This window comes from Schistocerca americana, chromosome 7 (genome assembly GCF_021461395.2).
Source record: "Schistocerca americana isolate TAMUIC-IGC-003095 chromosome 7, iqSchAmer2.1, whole genome shotgun sequence".
Lineage (NCBI taxonomy): Eukaryota > Metazoa > Arthropoda > Insecta > Orthoptera > Acrididae > Schistocerca > Schistocerca americana.
This window is the reverse complement of record NC_060125.1, coordinates 547,141,405-547,157,165: the sequence shown is the minus strand read 5'-3', so window position 1 is coordinate 547,157,165 and position 15,761 is coordinate 547,141,405. Positions and strand designations below refer to the sequence as shown.

The window sequence follows — 15,761 nt, the reverse complement described above, 5'->3', positions numbered from 1 at the left end:
AGAATAGGCGGCCAAGCAGAGGAGTAAACTATGCTTCCGTAGGCCATTATGGAGCGCACTAAGGCGTGAAAGAGGCAGAGAATGACCACTCGGTCCGCTCCCCAGGAGGTACCATTCAGAACATGGAGTGTGTTGAGAGATCACAGACAGCGGGCTGAAAGATAGGAAACGTGGGAGGACCAGCACAGTTTCTGTTGATCATAAGACCCAAGAATTTAGCGACATCCGTGAATGGAAGGTTGACAGGGCTTAGATGTAGGGAAGGCGGAAGAAACTCTGTACGACGACAAAAATTGACACAAACTGTCTTACTGGGAGAAAAGCGGAAGCCGGTTTCGATGCTCCAAGAGTGGAGGCGATTGAGACACCCTTGAAGATGTCGTTCAAGAAGGCTGGTCCGTTGAGAGCTGTAGTAGATCGCAAAATCGTCCACAAAGAGGGAGCCCGAGACATCAGGAAGGAGATAATCTGTAATTGGATTTATGGCAATGACAAACAGCACAACACTTAGAACGGAGCCCTGGGGTACCCCATTTACTTGGGAGGAAGTACAGGAGAGAATAGTGTTCACCCGCACTTTAAATGTGTGCTCTGCCATAAATTTACAAATAAAAAGGGGCAGCTGACCTCGAAAGCCCCAAGAGAAAAGTGTGCGGAGGATGCCTGTCCTCCAACAGGTATCATATGCTCTCTACAGATCAAAAAATATTGCTACTGTTTGGCGTTTCCTGAGAAAATTGTTCATGATATAAGTGGAGAGAGCAACAAGTTGGTCAACTGCAGAACGATGCTTTCGGAAAGCGCATTGGTCAGGTGTTAAGAGGCTTCGTAACTCCAGCCACCAGGCTAAACGGCAATTCACCATACGCCCCAAAACCTTACATACACTACTCGTGAGGGAAATGGGATGATAGCTAGAGGGGAGATGTGTGTCCTTTCCAGGTTTCGGAACAGGAACGATGATAGCTTCCCTCCATCTTCTGGGAAAAGTACTGTCAGTCCAAATTTGATTATAAAAGCGAAGGAGGTGACGCAGACTACGGTATGATAAATGCAGCAACATTTGGATGTAGATACCATGCGGTCCTGGGGCGGAAGATCGAGAAGAAGAGAGTGCGTGTTGGAGTTCCCACATGGAGAAAACAGTATTATAGTTTTCGCTATTTTGAGAGGAGAAAGCAAGAGGTCGCACTTCCACTTCACGTTTCTTTGGGAGAAAGGCTGGCGGGTAATTTGAAGAGCCCGAAATCTCAGCAAAGTGTTGACCCAATGAGTTAGAAATTGTGACGGGGTCCACTAAGGTATCATGCTCGACAGTGAGTCCAGAGATCGGGGAGAAACCAGGCGTGACAGATAAACATTGAATTTGACTCCAAACTTCTGAGGAAGGAGTGAAGGTGTTAAAAGAGTTAGTAAAGAAGTTCCAGCTTGCCTTCTTGCTATCGTGGATGACGTGACGGCATCGAGAAAATAACTGCTTATAAGCAGATACAGTTGGCCAAAGTAGGATGGTGGCGGAAAACACAAAGAGCATGTCGCCGCTCACGTATTGTGTCATGGTACGCCTCGTTCCACCAAGGAACTGGGGGGGCACGGGGGCAAATCGGAGGTGCGAGGTATTGAATGTTTCGCGGCTGTAAGAACAACTTCTGTAACATGAGTGACCTGGTCGTTGATGCTACGAAAATGACGGTCATCGAATGTCGCTAGAGACGAAAAAAGTGTCCAATCGGCTTGGCCAAACTTCCAGTGTCTTGGGTGCATAGATGGAAGTTGTGGCTGCAATCAAAGGACACGTGGAAAATGGTCACTTGAGTGTGTACCAGCAAGAGCGAACCATGCAAAGCACCGAGCTAGCTGAACAGTACCGACCGAAAGGTCCAAATGAGAGAAACTCGTCATGGAGGCAGACAAAAATGTAGGTTCCCCAGTGTTGAGGGAAACAAGATCTGCTTGGTGGAAGATGTCAATCAATAGGGAGCCTCGCGGACAAGGACGCAAAGATCCCCAAAGCGGTTGGTGGGCACTGAAGTCCCCAACCAGCAAGATTAGATTAGATTAGATTAGATTAGTTTTTCGTTCCATAGATCCATGCTGAGGAGATCCTCGTGGATGTGGAACATGCCAATTTTTTTAGCTGAAATAACAATACTAATAGTATGAATATATACATCATTTGTTTCTATTAAAAAAATCGTCTGTGGAGTAAGAGGAGTTGGCCACTAGTAAGTCTTTCAGGCTCCTTTTAAATTGATCTTTATTTGTAACTAAATTTTTTATGTTTGCTGGCAAATTATTGAAGATGAGTGTTCCTGAGTAGTGGACCCCTTTTTGAACTAAAGTAAGTGCTTTTAAGTCTTTATGCAGATCATTTTTGTTCCTGGTATTGTATGTATGAACTGAGCTGTTTGTTGGAAAAAGAGATATATTATTTAGGACAAATTTCATTAAGGAGTAAATATACTGTGAGGCAGTGGTTAGTATACCCAGTTCTTTGAAGAGGTTTCTACATGACGTCCGTGAATTTACTCCACAAATAATACGTATTACACGCTTTTGGACTCTGAAAACTTTTGTTTGACTTGAAGAATTACCCCAAAATATTAGACCATATGACATTATGGAATGAAAGTAGGCAAAGTATGCAAGCTTTTTCATTTTTATGTCGCCTATGTCTGCTAACACTCGAATTGCAAATACAGATTTGTTAAGGCATTTCTGCAGTTCTGTGGTGTGCTCCTCCCAACTGAATTTATTATCAAGTTGTAATCCCAGGAATTTAAGACTCTCAACCTCTTCTATCTGCTCTTCTTCATACTTTATGCATATGCTGGGTGGAAACCTCTTACAGGTTCTGAATTGCATGTAGTGAGTCTTTTCAAAGTTTAATGTCAATGAGTCGGCTTTAAACCATTTATTAATACCCATGAACATATCATTAGCAGATCTTTCTAGAACTACACTCTACATACTATTTATTGCAATGCTTGTGTCATCTGCAAACAAAACGAACTCTGATTCTGGCAATGTAACTGATGAGAGATCATTAATGTACACAAGAAAAAGCAATGGCCCTAAGATGGGTCCTTGTGGGACACCACATGTAATTTCTTCCCATTCTGATGATGACTGATGACTTAATTCACTAGTCCCTTGTACTGACACCCTTTGTTTCCTGTTACCTAGGTATGACTTGAACCATTTTGCAGCACTGCCCGTGACACCATAGAATTCTAATTTATTTAAAAGGATGTTGTGGTTCACACAATCAAATGCCTTTGACAAATCACAGAAAATACCTGCTGCTTGTAATTTGTTATTTAATGAATCTTAATTCATTAAATAACATTTTCACTGTAGATGTAAATAGCCTTCTTGATATCAGAACCCTACAGAAATCCAAACTGTGTTCTTGATAATATGTTATTTGTGGTCAGATGGTTGAGAAGCTGCCTGTACATTACTTTTTCTAAAATTTTTGAGAATGCTGGCAAAAGTGAAATCGGTCTGTAGTTTGATGGTATCTCTTTATCCCCTTTCTTGAATAGAGGCTTAACATCTGCATATTTTAGCCAGTCACGAAATGTCCCAGTTATAATTGACTGGTTACACAAGTAACTTAGAATTGTACTACACTCACAAGAACATGCCTTAATTAACTTTGTTGATATTTTATCGTAACCACTAGAATGCTTTGTTTTCAGAGATTTTATTATGGAAGTTATTTCTTTTGGTGAAGTGAGTGACATATTCACGTAGCTGAAGCTATTTGTAAAGGCTAGTTTCAGATATTCAAGGGCATTATTTACTGATCCTGCCAATCCCATTCTATCAGTAACGGATATAAAGTACTTGTTAAATAGATTTGCCACACTATGCCCATCAGTTACTAATGTGTCATCTACCCTTAATGTTATTTGCTCCTGTTCCTTTCTGGTTCTACCAGTCTCCTCTTTCACTATATCCCATATTGTTTTTATTTTGTTCCGACATTGCTATTTTCTTCTCGTAGTGCATTTGTTTAGATGTCTGAATTACTTTTTTTAATATTTTACAGTATTCCTTGTGTTTAGTACCATTTTGAAAACTGTTTTCCTTTAAAAGTTACTCAAATTAAACAGAAGTCTATAATAAAACCATGGATTACACAAGGAATAAAGATTTCCTGTAAGACAAAAAGGAAAATGTATCTGTCGTCCAAGAATAGCTCCACGCGGTATATATGGAACATATCCACCAGAAAAGCATGAAGAATCACATAAAATTTCCATGTTTGGCATCCCAAGGGTTATCTATCCACCTGTTCTCATTTAAGCTTTTCATGAAAGGTACTAGTTTTCTGGAGATTAAAAAGAGTGTTACACTAAAAAAAATAATCAGATAAATGATACTAGGAATGAGTAAAAAGATGAATATGAGGGTACAAACTTATATAGAAAGTATAACTACAAGCTATTTCGAATGTGCAAACATTAGCCATACCTTCCAGGGGTCTTTACTGGACTGAGGGAGCGATACCCCAATTCTTCAGCGATGTATGGTAAGGCATCTAAAAGAGTTTCCTGGCAGTCTCCCACAACTGCTGTGTTCAACAGATATGATTCTGATAAAAAATTTTTCTTAGTTGGTGGTTTCACACTTATGCCATAAGGCTTGTTAAGAATTACCAGTCCATCTGTGAATACAAAAATAACTTTATGGATCTAAAATGTGTTACTGATGTACACTATTGGCAACAAATGATTTAGTATGAAAACTTACCTTATTTTTACTTTACATACAGAAAGATCAAATATGGAATAAGACAGCTCATTTGACCCCCCCCCCCCCCCCCCACACACACACACGTATGTTGGTGATACGGATTATTGCCACGAGATTAAATGCAGCAGCAGTAGCAGAGCACTTTTTGTCTATGAGAACACCAGATGTGCTCATACTTAGATCATTACCCACACTAACATTCAAGTAACTGATGAAACAGTTTTACCTAAAAGGTACACATTACTCTGCAAAGCACCTTCCCCTTCCTCAATATCTTCTCAATCCAATGGCACATTAAATGTGGCTTGCTATTCAGAAATAACTCTACAAAGATCGTAAGGAAACAACGGATGGGAGAACATCTCGGTGGCAAACACTTATCTTCCACATACCTCTCTGCTCCAGCTTCTTATTATTATGCAATATGTCACCAAACTTGCTATTTTTTTGAGACTGGGCTAAACATTTTGCCCATCTGTATGCGTAATATCCTTGACCACCACTGAGAATTCCAGGTCTGGACATCAGAGCTAAGTTTTTGCTAACTCTATAACAAAATCTTTTACAGTCATCATAAAAGAAAACAATGATGTTCACCACCTGAAATGCAGCACTGATGGTTGTCTGTGTAAGATATTGATGTTACACTTCCTGTGTGCAACCTGTATGCCTCTTATGTTCGATGTCAGTAGATTTATTTATTAAATTTTCTCTCAATCACCATTCTTGATGTTTGCTGAGATGGCCTTGCTACTCAGTTCCACCTAACCGTGTTGCAGCAGTCTTCACAGGACTTTGCTTCCTTGTGCATGGACGGGTGCTGAAAGAGATCGTTTGTTTTCTTCCAAGCTGCTTGCATGTCATAAATGAACTCTAAGCCACCTATGTTGACATTTTCTCTTACAAAACACCACCTCGTAGTACACAGTCTTCTGTACAATGTGGATTGACGGGTCTTTTTAAAAACTGATGTGGCTTCGGCAAGATCAACGTTAGACTAGAGATAAGATTAGATTCAGTTTTCGTTCCACAGACCCAAAAATGACATGATTCGTATAACATACAAAACATAGAACATTTGAATATAATACTCACTTCCCTGATCATTTGTCAGTGGATTGTCGAAATATGTGACGACATTACAGTAAAAACAGGAAGTAGTAAGTAGTCCCTACATAAGCCTGTTTACCAGTCAGTTCCCCCCGTGACCCATGGACTTTGCCATTGGTGGGGAGGCTTGCGTGTCTCAGCAATACAGATGGCAGTACCGTAGGTGCAACCACAACAGAGGGGTATCTGTTGAGAGGCCAGACAAACGTGTGGTTCCTGAAGAGTGGCAGCAGCCTTTTCAGTAGTTGCAAGGGCAACAGTCTGGATGATTGACTGATCTGGCCTTGTAACACTAACCAAAACGGCCTTGCTGTGCTGGTACTGCGAACGACTGAAAGCAAGGGGACACTACAGCAGTAATTTTTTCCAAGGGTATGCAGCTTTACTGTATGGTTGAATGATGATGGCGTCCTCTTGGGTAAAATATTCCGGAGGTAAAATAGTCCCACATTCGGATCTCCGGGCGAGGACTACTCAAGAGGACGTCGTTATCAGGAGAAAGAAAACTGGCGTTCTATGGATCGGAGCGTGGAATGTCAGATCCCTTAATTGGGCAGGTAGGTTAGAAAATTTAAAAAGGGAAATGGATAGGTTAAAGTTAGATATAGTGGGAATTAGTGAAGTTCGGTGCAGGAGGGACAAGACTTTTGGTCAGGTGAATACAGGGTTATAAATACAAGATCAAATAGGGGTAATGCAGGAGTAGGTTTAATAATGAATAAAAAAAATAGGAGTGCGGGTAAGCTACTACAAACAGCATAGTGAACGGATTATTGTGGCCAAAATAGACACTATGCCCATGCCTACTACAGTAGAAAACATTTATATGCCAACTAGATCTGCAGATGATGAAGAAATTGATGAAATGTATGATGAGATAAAAGAAATTATTCAGGTAGTGAAGGGAGACAAAAATTTAATAGTCATGGGTGACTGGAATTCGACAGTAGGAAAAGGGAGAGAAGGAAACATAGTAGGTGAATATGGATTGGGGGTGAGAAATGAAAGAGGAAGCCGCCTGGTAGAATTTTGCACAGAGCATAACTTTATCATAGCTAACACTTGGTTCAAGAATCATGAAAGAAGGTTGTATACATGGAAGACACCTGGAGATACTAGAAGGTATCACATAGATCATATAATGGTAAGACAGAGATTTAGGAACCAGGTTTTAAATTATAGGACATTTCCAGGGGCAGATGTGGACTCTGACCACAATCTATTGGTTATGAACTGTAGATTAAAACTGAAGAAACTGCAAAAAGGTAGAAATTTAAGGAGATGGGACCTGGATAAACAGACTAAACCAGAAGTTGTACAGAGTTTCAGGGAGAGCATAAGGGAACAATTGACGGGGATGGGGAAAGAAATACAGTAGAAGAAGAATGGGTAGGTCTGAGGGATGAAATAGTGAAGGCAGCAGAGGATCAAGTAGGTAAAAAGACGAGGGCTAGCAGAAATCCTTGGGTAACAGAAGAAATATTGAATTTAATTGATGAAAGGAGAAAATATAAAAATGCAGTAAATGATGCAGGCAAAAAGGAATACAAATGTCTCAAAAATGAGATCAACAGGAAGTGCAAAACGGCTAAGCAGGGATGGCTAGAGGACAAATGTAAGGACGTAGAGGCTTATCTCACTAGGGACAAGATAGAAACTGCCTACAGGAAAATTAAAGAGACCTTTGGAGAAAAGAGAGCCACTTGTATGAATATCAAGAGCTCAGATGGAAACCCAGTTCTACGCAAAGAAGGGAAAGCAGAAAGGTGAAAGGAGTATATAGAGGGTCTATAAAAGGGCAATGTACTTGAGGACAATATTATGGAAATGGAAGAGGATGTAGATGAAGATGAAATGGGAGATACAATACTGTGTGAAGAGTTTGACAGAGCACTGAAAGACCTGAGTTGAAACAAGGCCCCGGGAGTAGACAACATTCCATTGGAACTACTGACAGCCTTGGCAGAGCCAGTCCTGACAAAACTCTACCATCTGGTGAGCAAGATGTATGAGACAGGCAAAATACCCTCAGACTTCAAGAAGAATAGAATAATTCCAATCCCAAAGAAAGCAGGTGTTGACAGATGTGAAAATTACCGAACTATCAGTTTAATAAGTCACAGCTGCAAAATACAAATGCGAATTCTTTACAGATGAATGGAAAAACTGGTAGAAGCCGACCTCGGGGAAGATCAGTTTGGATTCCGTAGAAATGCTGGAACACGTGAGGCAATACTGACCCTATGACTTATCTTAGAAAATAGATTAAGGAAAGGCAAACCTACGTTTCTAGCGTTTGTAGACTTACAGAAAGCTTTTGACAATGTTGACTGGAATACTCTCTTTCAAATTCTAAAGGTGGCAGGGGAAAAATACAGGGAGCAAAAGGCTATCTACAATCTGTACAGAAACCAGATGGCAGTTATAAGAGTCGAGGGGCATGAAAGGAAAGCAGCGGTTGGGAAGGAAGTGAGACAGGGTTTTAGCCTCTCCCCGATGTTGTTCAATCTGTATATTGAGCAAGCAGTAAAGGAAACAAAAGAAAAATTCGGAGTAGGTATTAAAATCCATAGAGAAGAAATAGAAACTTTGAGTTTCGCCGATGATATTGTAATTCTGTCAGAGACAGCAAAGGACTTGGAAGAGCAGTTGAATGGAATGGATAGTGTCTTGAAAGGAGGATATGAGATGAACAACAACAAAAGCAAAAAGAGGATAATAGAATGTAGTCGAATTAAATCGGGTGATGCTGAGGGAATTAGATTAGGAAATGAGACACTTAAAGTAGTAAAGGAATTTTCTATTTGGGGAGCAAAATAACTGATGATGGTCGAAGTAGAGAGGATATAAAATGTAGACTGGCAATGGCAAGGAAAGTGTTTCTGAAGAAGAGAAATCTGTTAACATCGAGTATAGATTTAGGTGTCAGGAAGCCATTTCTGAAAATATGTGTATGGAGTGTAGCAATGTATGGAAGTGAAACATGGACGATAAATAGTTTGGACAAGAAGAGAATAGAAGCTTTCGAAATGTGGTGCTACAGAAGAATGTTGAAGAGGAGAGAGTGTGTGTGCGTGTGTGTGTGTGTGTGTGTGTGTGTGTGTGTGTGTGTGTGTGTGTTGTGTGTGTGTGTTTTTTTGAGGTTTACGGGCGCTACACAGCGTGATCATCAGCGCCCAAACGCATAAAAACAGGAACACATGCAGTGAAGGGACTAAGACGGACAGCGAACAAGGAGAACGGCTAAAAGACACAAACCTGAAGCATTTCCAAATCCTCACATACAGAGGCAAAACAAGAGGAGAAGATACGCTCTAAAAAAGGAAAGGAAACACAAGGAAAGGAGACAGAAACCGAAGGGAAACAAGGAGTATTCGTGACTGGTGGACCTCTTATCTAAAACCTGGGTGAGCCAGTCACCCAGCAGCACATTAAAACCCTCTCCCTAAAATCCGAGGCAACAAATTGGACAGGACACAAAACCGTAAGACCTTAACCACAGTCGTGGCGTCGTCTTGCACAATAGAGGGCAAATCCGGTGGCAAAGAAACAACCGCCCTCTGGTCAGAGAATAAAAGACAGTCAAGTAAAACGTGGCGGACAGTAATTTGGACGCCACAAGCACGGCAGATTGGGAAGTCCTCCCGCCGGAGTAAAAAATCATGTGTTAAGGGACTGTGCCCGATGCGGAGGCGAGTGAGGAGAACCTCGTCCCGCCTGCATGACTGGTAGGACGTACGCCATGGCCGCGTGGTGGCCTTGACCAGACACAGCTTATTGTCACCGATTGCCAGCCACTCCTCTTCCCATTGACGCATAACACGAAAACGCAGGAGGGAGGTAACAGCATGGAGGGGGACAGCACATTCAACAATGTGAGGGAGGGAACATGCATCTTTGGAAGCCACATCCGCCAGTTCGTTTCCCCTAATACCCAAGTGCCCCGGCACCCAGCATAAAGAAACCTCCTTCCCCTGCCGTTGCAGGTGGAGTAGGGCATCATGGATGTTCTGGACGACCGTATCTGCTGGGTACAAGTGTTGCATGGTCTGAAGGGCACTCAGGGAGTCAGAACAGATGAGGAACTTAAGACTGGGAACACATCTCATCTGCTCCAATGCCCGCAAGATCGCAAACAATTCGGCATCAAAGATGGTAAACGCCACAGGAGGCCGTAACTTGACAACTCGATCAGGGAAAACAACAGCACAACCAACAGAGTCCCCCTGTTTAGAGCCATCCGTAAATACCGGTACTTCGTCGGGATGCTGGTGTAAAATATCGGAAAATAAGGAGGTAAAAACAAACTCAGGAGTGCAGCTCCTCCAGTACTCCGACAAGTCCAAAAGGACGCTGGGCCTCTGGAGCAACCAGGGAGGCAGGCGAGTAAAACCTTGTCGTTGGGGGGCCACACGCTCCACACCAAGGGACTCAAGCAAATGCTTGGCACGAATCCCAAATGGTCTCGTTGCCCTGGGACAACTGGAAAAGAGACGTTCCATAGGCGGTCGGACAACGGTAGGGTACGCAGGGGAGGTAGGACAGGCAAGGAATTGACACACCCGTCGCACCATGAGGAGTTTCCGCCGGATGGCGAGCAGCGGTTCTCCTGCCTCAGCACACAGGCTCGGTATGGGACTGGTACGGAAGGTACCAGTGGCCAGCCTGATACCCTCATGGTGTACCGCGCCAAGAATCTTCAGATACGAAGGCCTTGCTGACCCAGACACTTCAAAATATTCAGTGCCTTCAGGGCCCGCACCTTTAGGTCTTTAGGGTGAGGCAACCACGATAACTTTGAATCAAAAGTGAGGCCCAGGAACCTCAGTGTCCCTAAAAGGAAGAACGGTGTCCCTCAGACGTAATTCAGGGGAGGTAAAAAGATGTCGAGAACGATTAAAATGAACACACACACATTTGTCTGCAGAAAAGGTAAAACCCGTCTTCGCAGTCCATGCCTCTAAGCGCTTTATCGTAAGCTGCAACTGCCGACTAGCAGTGACAAGACTGGAGGAGGAACAGAAAACAGCAAAATCGTCCACAAACAAGGAGCACTGGGCAGGAATCCGGATAGCGGACATGATACTGTTAATGGCGACGGCAAAGAGGGTGACACTTAAAACGCTTCCCTGAGGAACACCATTCTCCTGCACGTACAAATCAGATAGCACATTACCAACCCGATATCGAAAGAGGCGGTGGGAAAGAAAGGACCGAATGAAGATGGGGAGACAGCCAAGAAAGCCCCACTCATGGAGTTGATTGAGGATAAGGCGGCGCCAAGTAGTGTCATACGCCTTATTAATGTCAAAGAATACACCTAGATAATGCTGGTTATATAGGAAGGCCTGCTGGATGGCCGCCTCAAGCAGGGTCAAGTTGTCTATAGTGGAACGACATCTCCAAAAGCCACACTGAGAGGGGCTAAGGAGCTGCCTGGTCTCGAGCACCCAAACCAGGCGATGGTTTACCATGCGTTCCAATGTCTTCCCGACACAGCTCGTCAAAGCAATACTTCGATAACTACTGGGATGCGTTCGGTCCTTCCCCGGTTTGAGGAGGGGAATCAAAATCGCCTCCCTCCACGAGTCAGGGTACGTGCCGGACAACCATATCATATTAAAACAATTCAGGAGAACTTCCTTGGATGGCAGCAACAAGTGCTGCAGCATGCTGTACCGGATTTGATCATGACCAGGTGCAGTATCATGAGCCACAGACAGCACCGAATCCAGTTCCCACATTGTGAATGGGCAGTTGTAGGGTTCAGAATTTGGAGACCGGAAGTCCAAGTGACCCCTCTCGATGGTAGTGTGGTAGTGGCAGAAATCTGCATCACAGTTAATAGTGGCGGTAGATTCCGCAAAATGCATGGCCAGTGTCTGTGCAATGTCTCTCGGCGCCGTGAGGAGACATCCTTGATGCAGCAATGCCATGACAGGTAGTTGGCTGAGTTTCCCGGAAATCCTCCTGATGGCTTCCCATACTTTCGTAGAACTAGTGGAGCAGGAGATGGAGTTCAAGAACGATTGCCATGACCGTCGTTTGCTCTCTTTAATCACTCGCCGCGCTTTGGCCCGTGCCATCCGAAAGGCCGCAAGATTGTCAGCTGAGGGATGGCACTTGAAGCGGCGCAGAGCTGCACGGCGGACTCGGATGGCTGAGCGGCACTCAGTGGTCCACCAAGGGACAGGACGCCTCTTGGGATGACTGGATGACCGTGGGATTGACAATTCAGCAGCATGGGAAATCACGGCTGTAACATGGTCTACCCATTCGTGGACGCTGGCGCGGTGTTCCAAAACAGCCAGTTGGCTGAAAAGTGTCCAGTCAGCTTTGCAGAGGTGCCACCGGGGCGGCACTGGTAATGCCACAGCCTCATCCAGGAGGCGAATCCAAAGGGGGAAGTGGTCACTAGAATGGAGGTCAGCAGCAACCTCCCACAGTGCAGAATCCGCGAGTGCGGGAGAGCAAAAGGAAAGGTCAATAGCCGATGACGACCCAGAAGCAGTACAGAAATGAGTGGGAGCACCAGAGTTGAGGATGCCCAGTTCTTCAGACATCATGAGGCTTTCCAGAATGCGACCCCTGGGGCAAGTAGTCGGAGAGCCCCATAAGACATTATGAGCATTGAAGCCCCCCAGAAGAAGAAATGGGCGGGGGAGTTGGCTAATAAGGTCTGTGAGAGCCGCAGAGTCTATCGCATCCTGAGGCGGTAAGTAAACTGAACAGACTGTGAGCCTCCGACCCACAAGAAGGTCAACTGCAACTGTTTGCAAGTCTGTAACGAGAGGGAGCTCAGATGAGGGGTGCATGTCACGGACAAAAACCGCAACACTACCCTTTGCCCTTTCCCCCGTCAGATCATCTTTTCGATATACGGTATAGCCCCATGAAGAAGGAGCATCAGTGGCCTGAAAATGTGTCTCTTGGAGACATAAGCACAAAGGGCACTCTCGTACAAGGAGTTGTAATTCGGCCACATGCGTCCTGAACCCATTCAGGTTCCACTGTAATATGGGAGCCAGTGATCAGGGTGGCTGAACTTTCACCCTGCTTCTGTGCTTTGGAGGAGAGCCCGTACTGGCCGGAGATTTATTCCTGGGGCGAGAAAATCGCCCCCGGTCGACATCAACATCCATCAGCTCCGATGACGACCCACGGGAGATGTCAGAGAATACGATGGTCTCGTCATCGGACCGACCCTGACTAATCTCCTGAGGTGGCAGGACCTTCATCTTCGGCGTCTTTGTCTTGGGGGGCTTTAAATGAAGAGCCTTGTCAACAGCTGGAGCTGTACTCGCCTGGGCAGAAGGCGCCATATGGGGAGAGGCAGGAAGTACCCCAATGTTAGCAACCACGGCCTTGTCCGACGTTGCGGGGAGAGCTGCAGGTTGCAAAACAACCGCAGCAGCACAAGTGCACTGGCAAACGCAGGTATTAGTGCTAACACTAGCAACCTCCGTTTGCGTAGCAACAGTGGCCATTTGTACCGGTTTTTTCAGAGCGGAAGCGAAAGATGTTGAAAACACAGGAGGTTGCATGGCCTTAAAGAGCTTCTTGGCCTCACCATAGGGAATGTGCTTAGATGTTTTAATCTCCTGTATCTTCCGTTCTTCGAGATAGATGGGGCAGACCCGGCTCCAGACAGGGTGACTCCCACAGCAATTCACGCACTTCACAGGCGATGAACAATCGGCTCCTTCATGGGCAGGCTGACCACATTTAGCACAAGTGGCTATCCCATTGCACCCCAACGTAGTATGCCCAAAGCGCTGACATTTAAAACCGCGCATTGGATTAGGGAAATATGGCCGTACTGGCAAACGTAAGAACCCCGCTTTAACATGCTCTGGGAGCCTCGGGCAACCGAACGTGAGAATAAACGAGTCGGGTTTGACGAGGTCCCCATCGACTCGTTTCATAATATGCTGCATGTCAACAATACCTTCGTCAGCCCACTAAGATTTTAACTCGTCTGCGGGGATATCCACCAAATCCCTTACTATAATTCAAAGTGGAGTGGAGCTCGGTCTCGATGGCGTACTCTCCGAGACAGGTTGCTTTCCGAAGAGAAGCAGAGAAGCGACTTGATGGGAACTAGAAGTCTCAACTAACAGAGCCCCATTGCGCAGTCTTATGCATCTTATAGGTGTGGAGCACACCATAAGATTGAGGTTTTTTTTTATAGAGGTTGGCCTTCCTCGCAATCCAATCAAGCCAAGATTACCATTCCCCGCAGCACACAACATTCCACCGCCACGCCATACGGTGGTCGCTGAAGCATGTCCGGGGGTTACGGTGACAGGAGACTGGCGGCGCAGACCAGTCCCCAGCTCAGGACCCCGGGGTCGCCAAGCCCGTACTCAGCAAATGAATGCTGAGCCCCTGGGGGCAAGAATGCTGAAGATTAGATGGGTAGATCACATAACTAATGAGGAGGTATTGAATAGAATTGGGGAGATGAGGAGTTTGTGGCACAACTTGACAAGAAGAAGGGACATGTTCTGAGGCATCAAGGGATCACAAATTTAGCATTGGAGGGCAGTGTGGAGGGTAAAAATCGTAGAGGGAGACCAAGAGATGAATACACTGAGCAGATTCAGAAGGATGTAGGCTGCAGTAAGTACTGGGAAATGAAGAAGCTTGCACAGGATAGAATAGCATGGAGAGCTGCATCAAACCAGTCTCAGGACTGAAGACCATGACGACGATGACAACGACAATGACTACGACGACAACAACAACCAGTCAGTTGTCATGACATCCATTATAGCCATGACCTTTTTTTTCTTTTTCTTCTTGTCTTCTGAACACCTCTTAACCATGATGATGCCAAGGAACAAGTGGCCCCAAACAAAAAGTGAAGACATTTACTTGCCATTCCCCATTGTGGATGTGATGGGTTCAAAATATCCCATCTGCACCAATCGAAACCTCTGAGCAGCTTAGCATTTTTTATGTTATTAAATCATCATCAGGGGGGAGAGACATAACACTTAACAAAAATTTATCTTTAGAACGAATTACGACTTGAAAGCAGGACCTTTGGATTTACAGTCTGAACTTACCCACCACATGCAACTTAGGTATAGCACTGAAAAGTATCTATTCTTAGGAAGCACCCACCTGACTCTCAACCTGTGCCTTGTCACTACAACTGGTTTACTTATACAAACATTTAACATCTCATATGGACACAGTTTAAAAATTGTATACCTATGCTCATTTAGCATAGGGCCTAACCTACTTTCCAGAATGTCCGCACAAATTCCAGTAGCTGCTCAAAACCTATGTGGTAGTACACATGACACTAACTTTCCAAAGAAAACTGCCTAGCAAAAAAAGAATTTTAGTGTTGAAGAGTACCTATTAAAGCGCGTTTAAACTGTGCTCAGAACATGTTTTTGTTTGGAACATTGTGTGCAACTTGTCCCCTCAACATGTTGGCAACATTGTTCGTTGTTCGCATTCCTGTTTACACTAGCGACCAACATTTCTACGTATTCGCATAGTCTGCTATGGTGAACTGATAGGTTACTTTGCGTATCCACATCAAGATTGGTTGGTTTGTGGGATTAAAGGGACCAGACTGCTACGGTCATCGGTCCCTTATTCCAAGTACTAAAAACACCCACAGAGAATAAAAAAGAGGAACAGAATAGAGCACAGACGACACAGAACAAGTGTAACTGAGACAAAGACCAGACAAAACGAACTAAAATCACACAGAGTGTGACGGTGGTTGGCCGACCATAGAAATAAAAAAGGAAAAGCCAACCACTGAAAACACATTAAAAAATCAGTTGAAAACCGGAGGCCAAAGACCGGACTCAACACAAAACACGAAGATAAAACAGAAACACTTAGATTAAATTATAAAAACC

At 44.4% G+C, this 15,761-nt stretch overlaps 1 protein-coding gene across 3 annotated transcripts in view; it reads right to left on the bottom strand.

The window, feature by feature from the left end:
* LOC124622508 (mitochondrial mRNA pseudouridine synthase RPUSD3-like) overlaps positions 1-15,761 on the bottom strand; it is a 133,748-nt gene that overhangs the window by 101,593 nt on the left and 16,394 nt on the right. For all 3 annotated transcript variants that reach the window (XM_047148227.1, XM_047148228.1, XM_047148229.1), the window contains exon 2: positions 4,483-4,675. In XM_047148227.1, the coding sequence (XP_047004183.1) occupies positions 4,483-4,675 (193 nt within the window). The remainder of the gene's footprint in view (positions 1-4,482; positions 4,676-15,761) is intronic.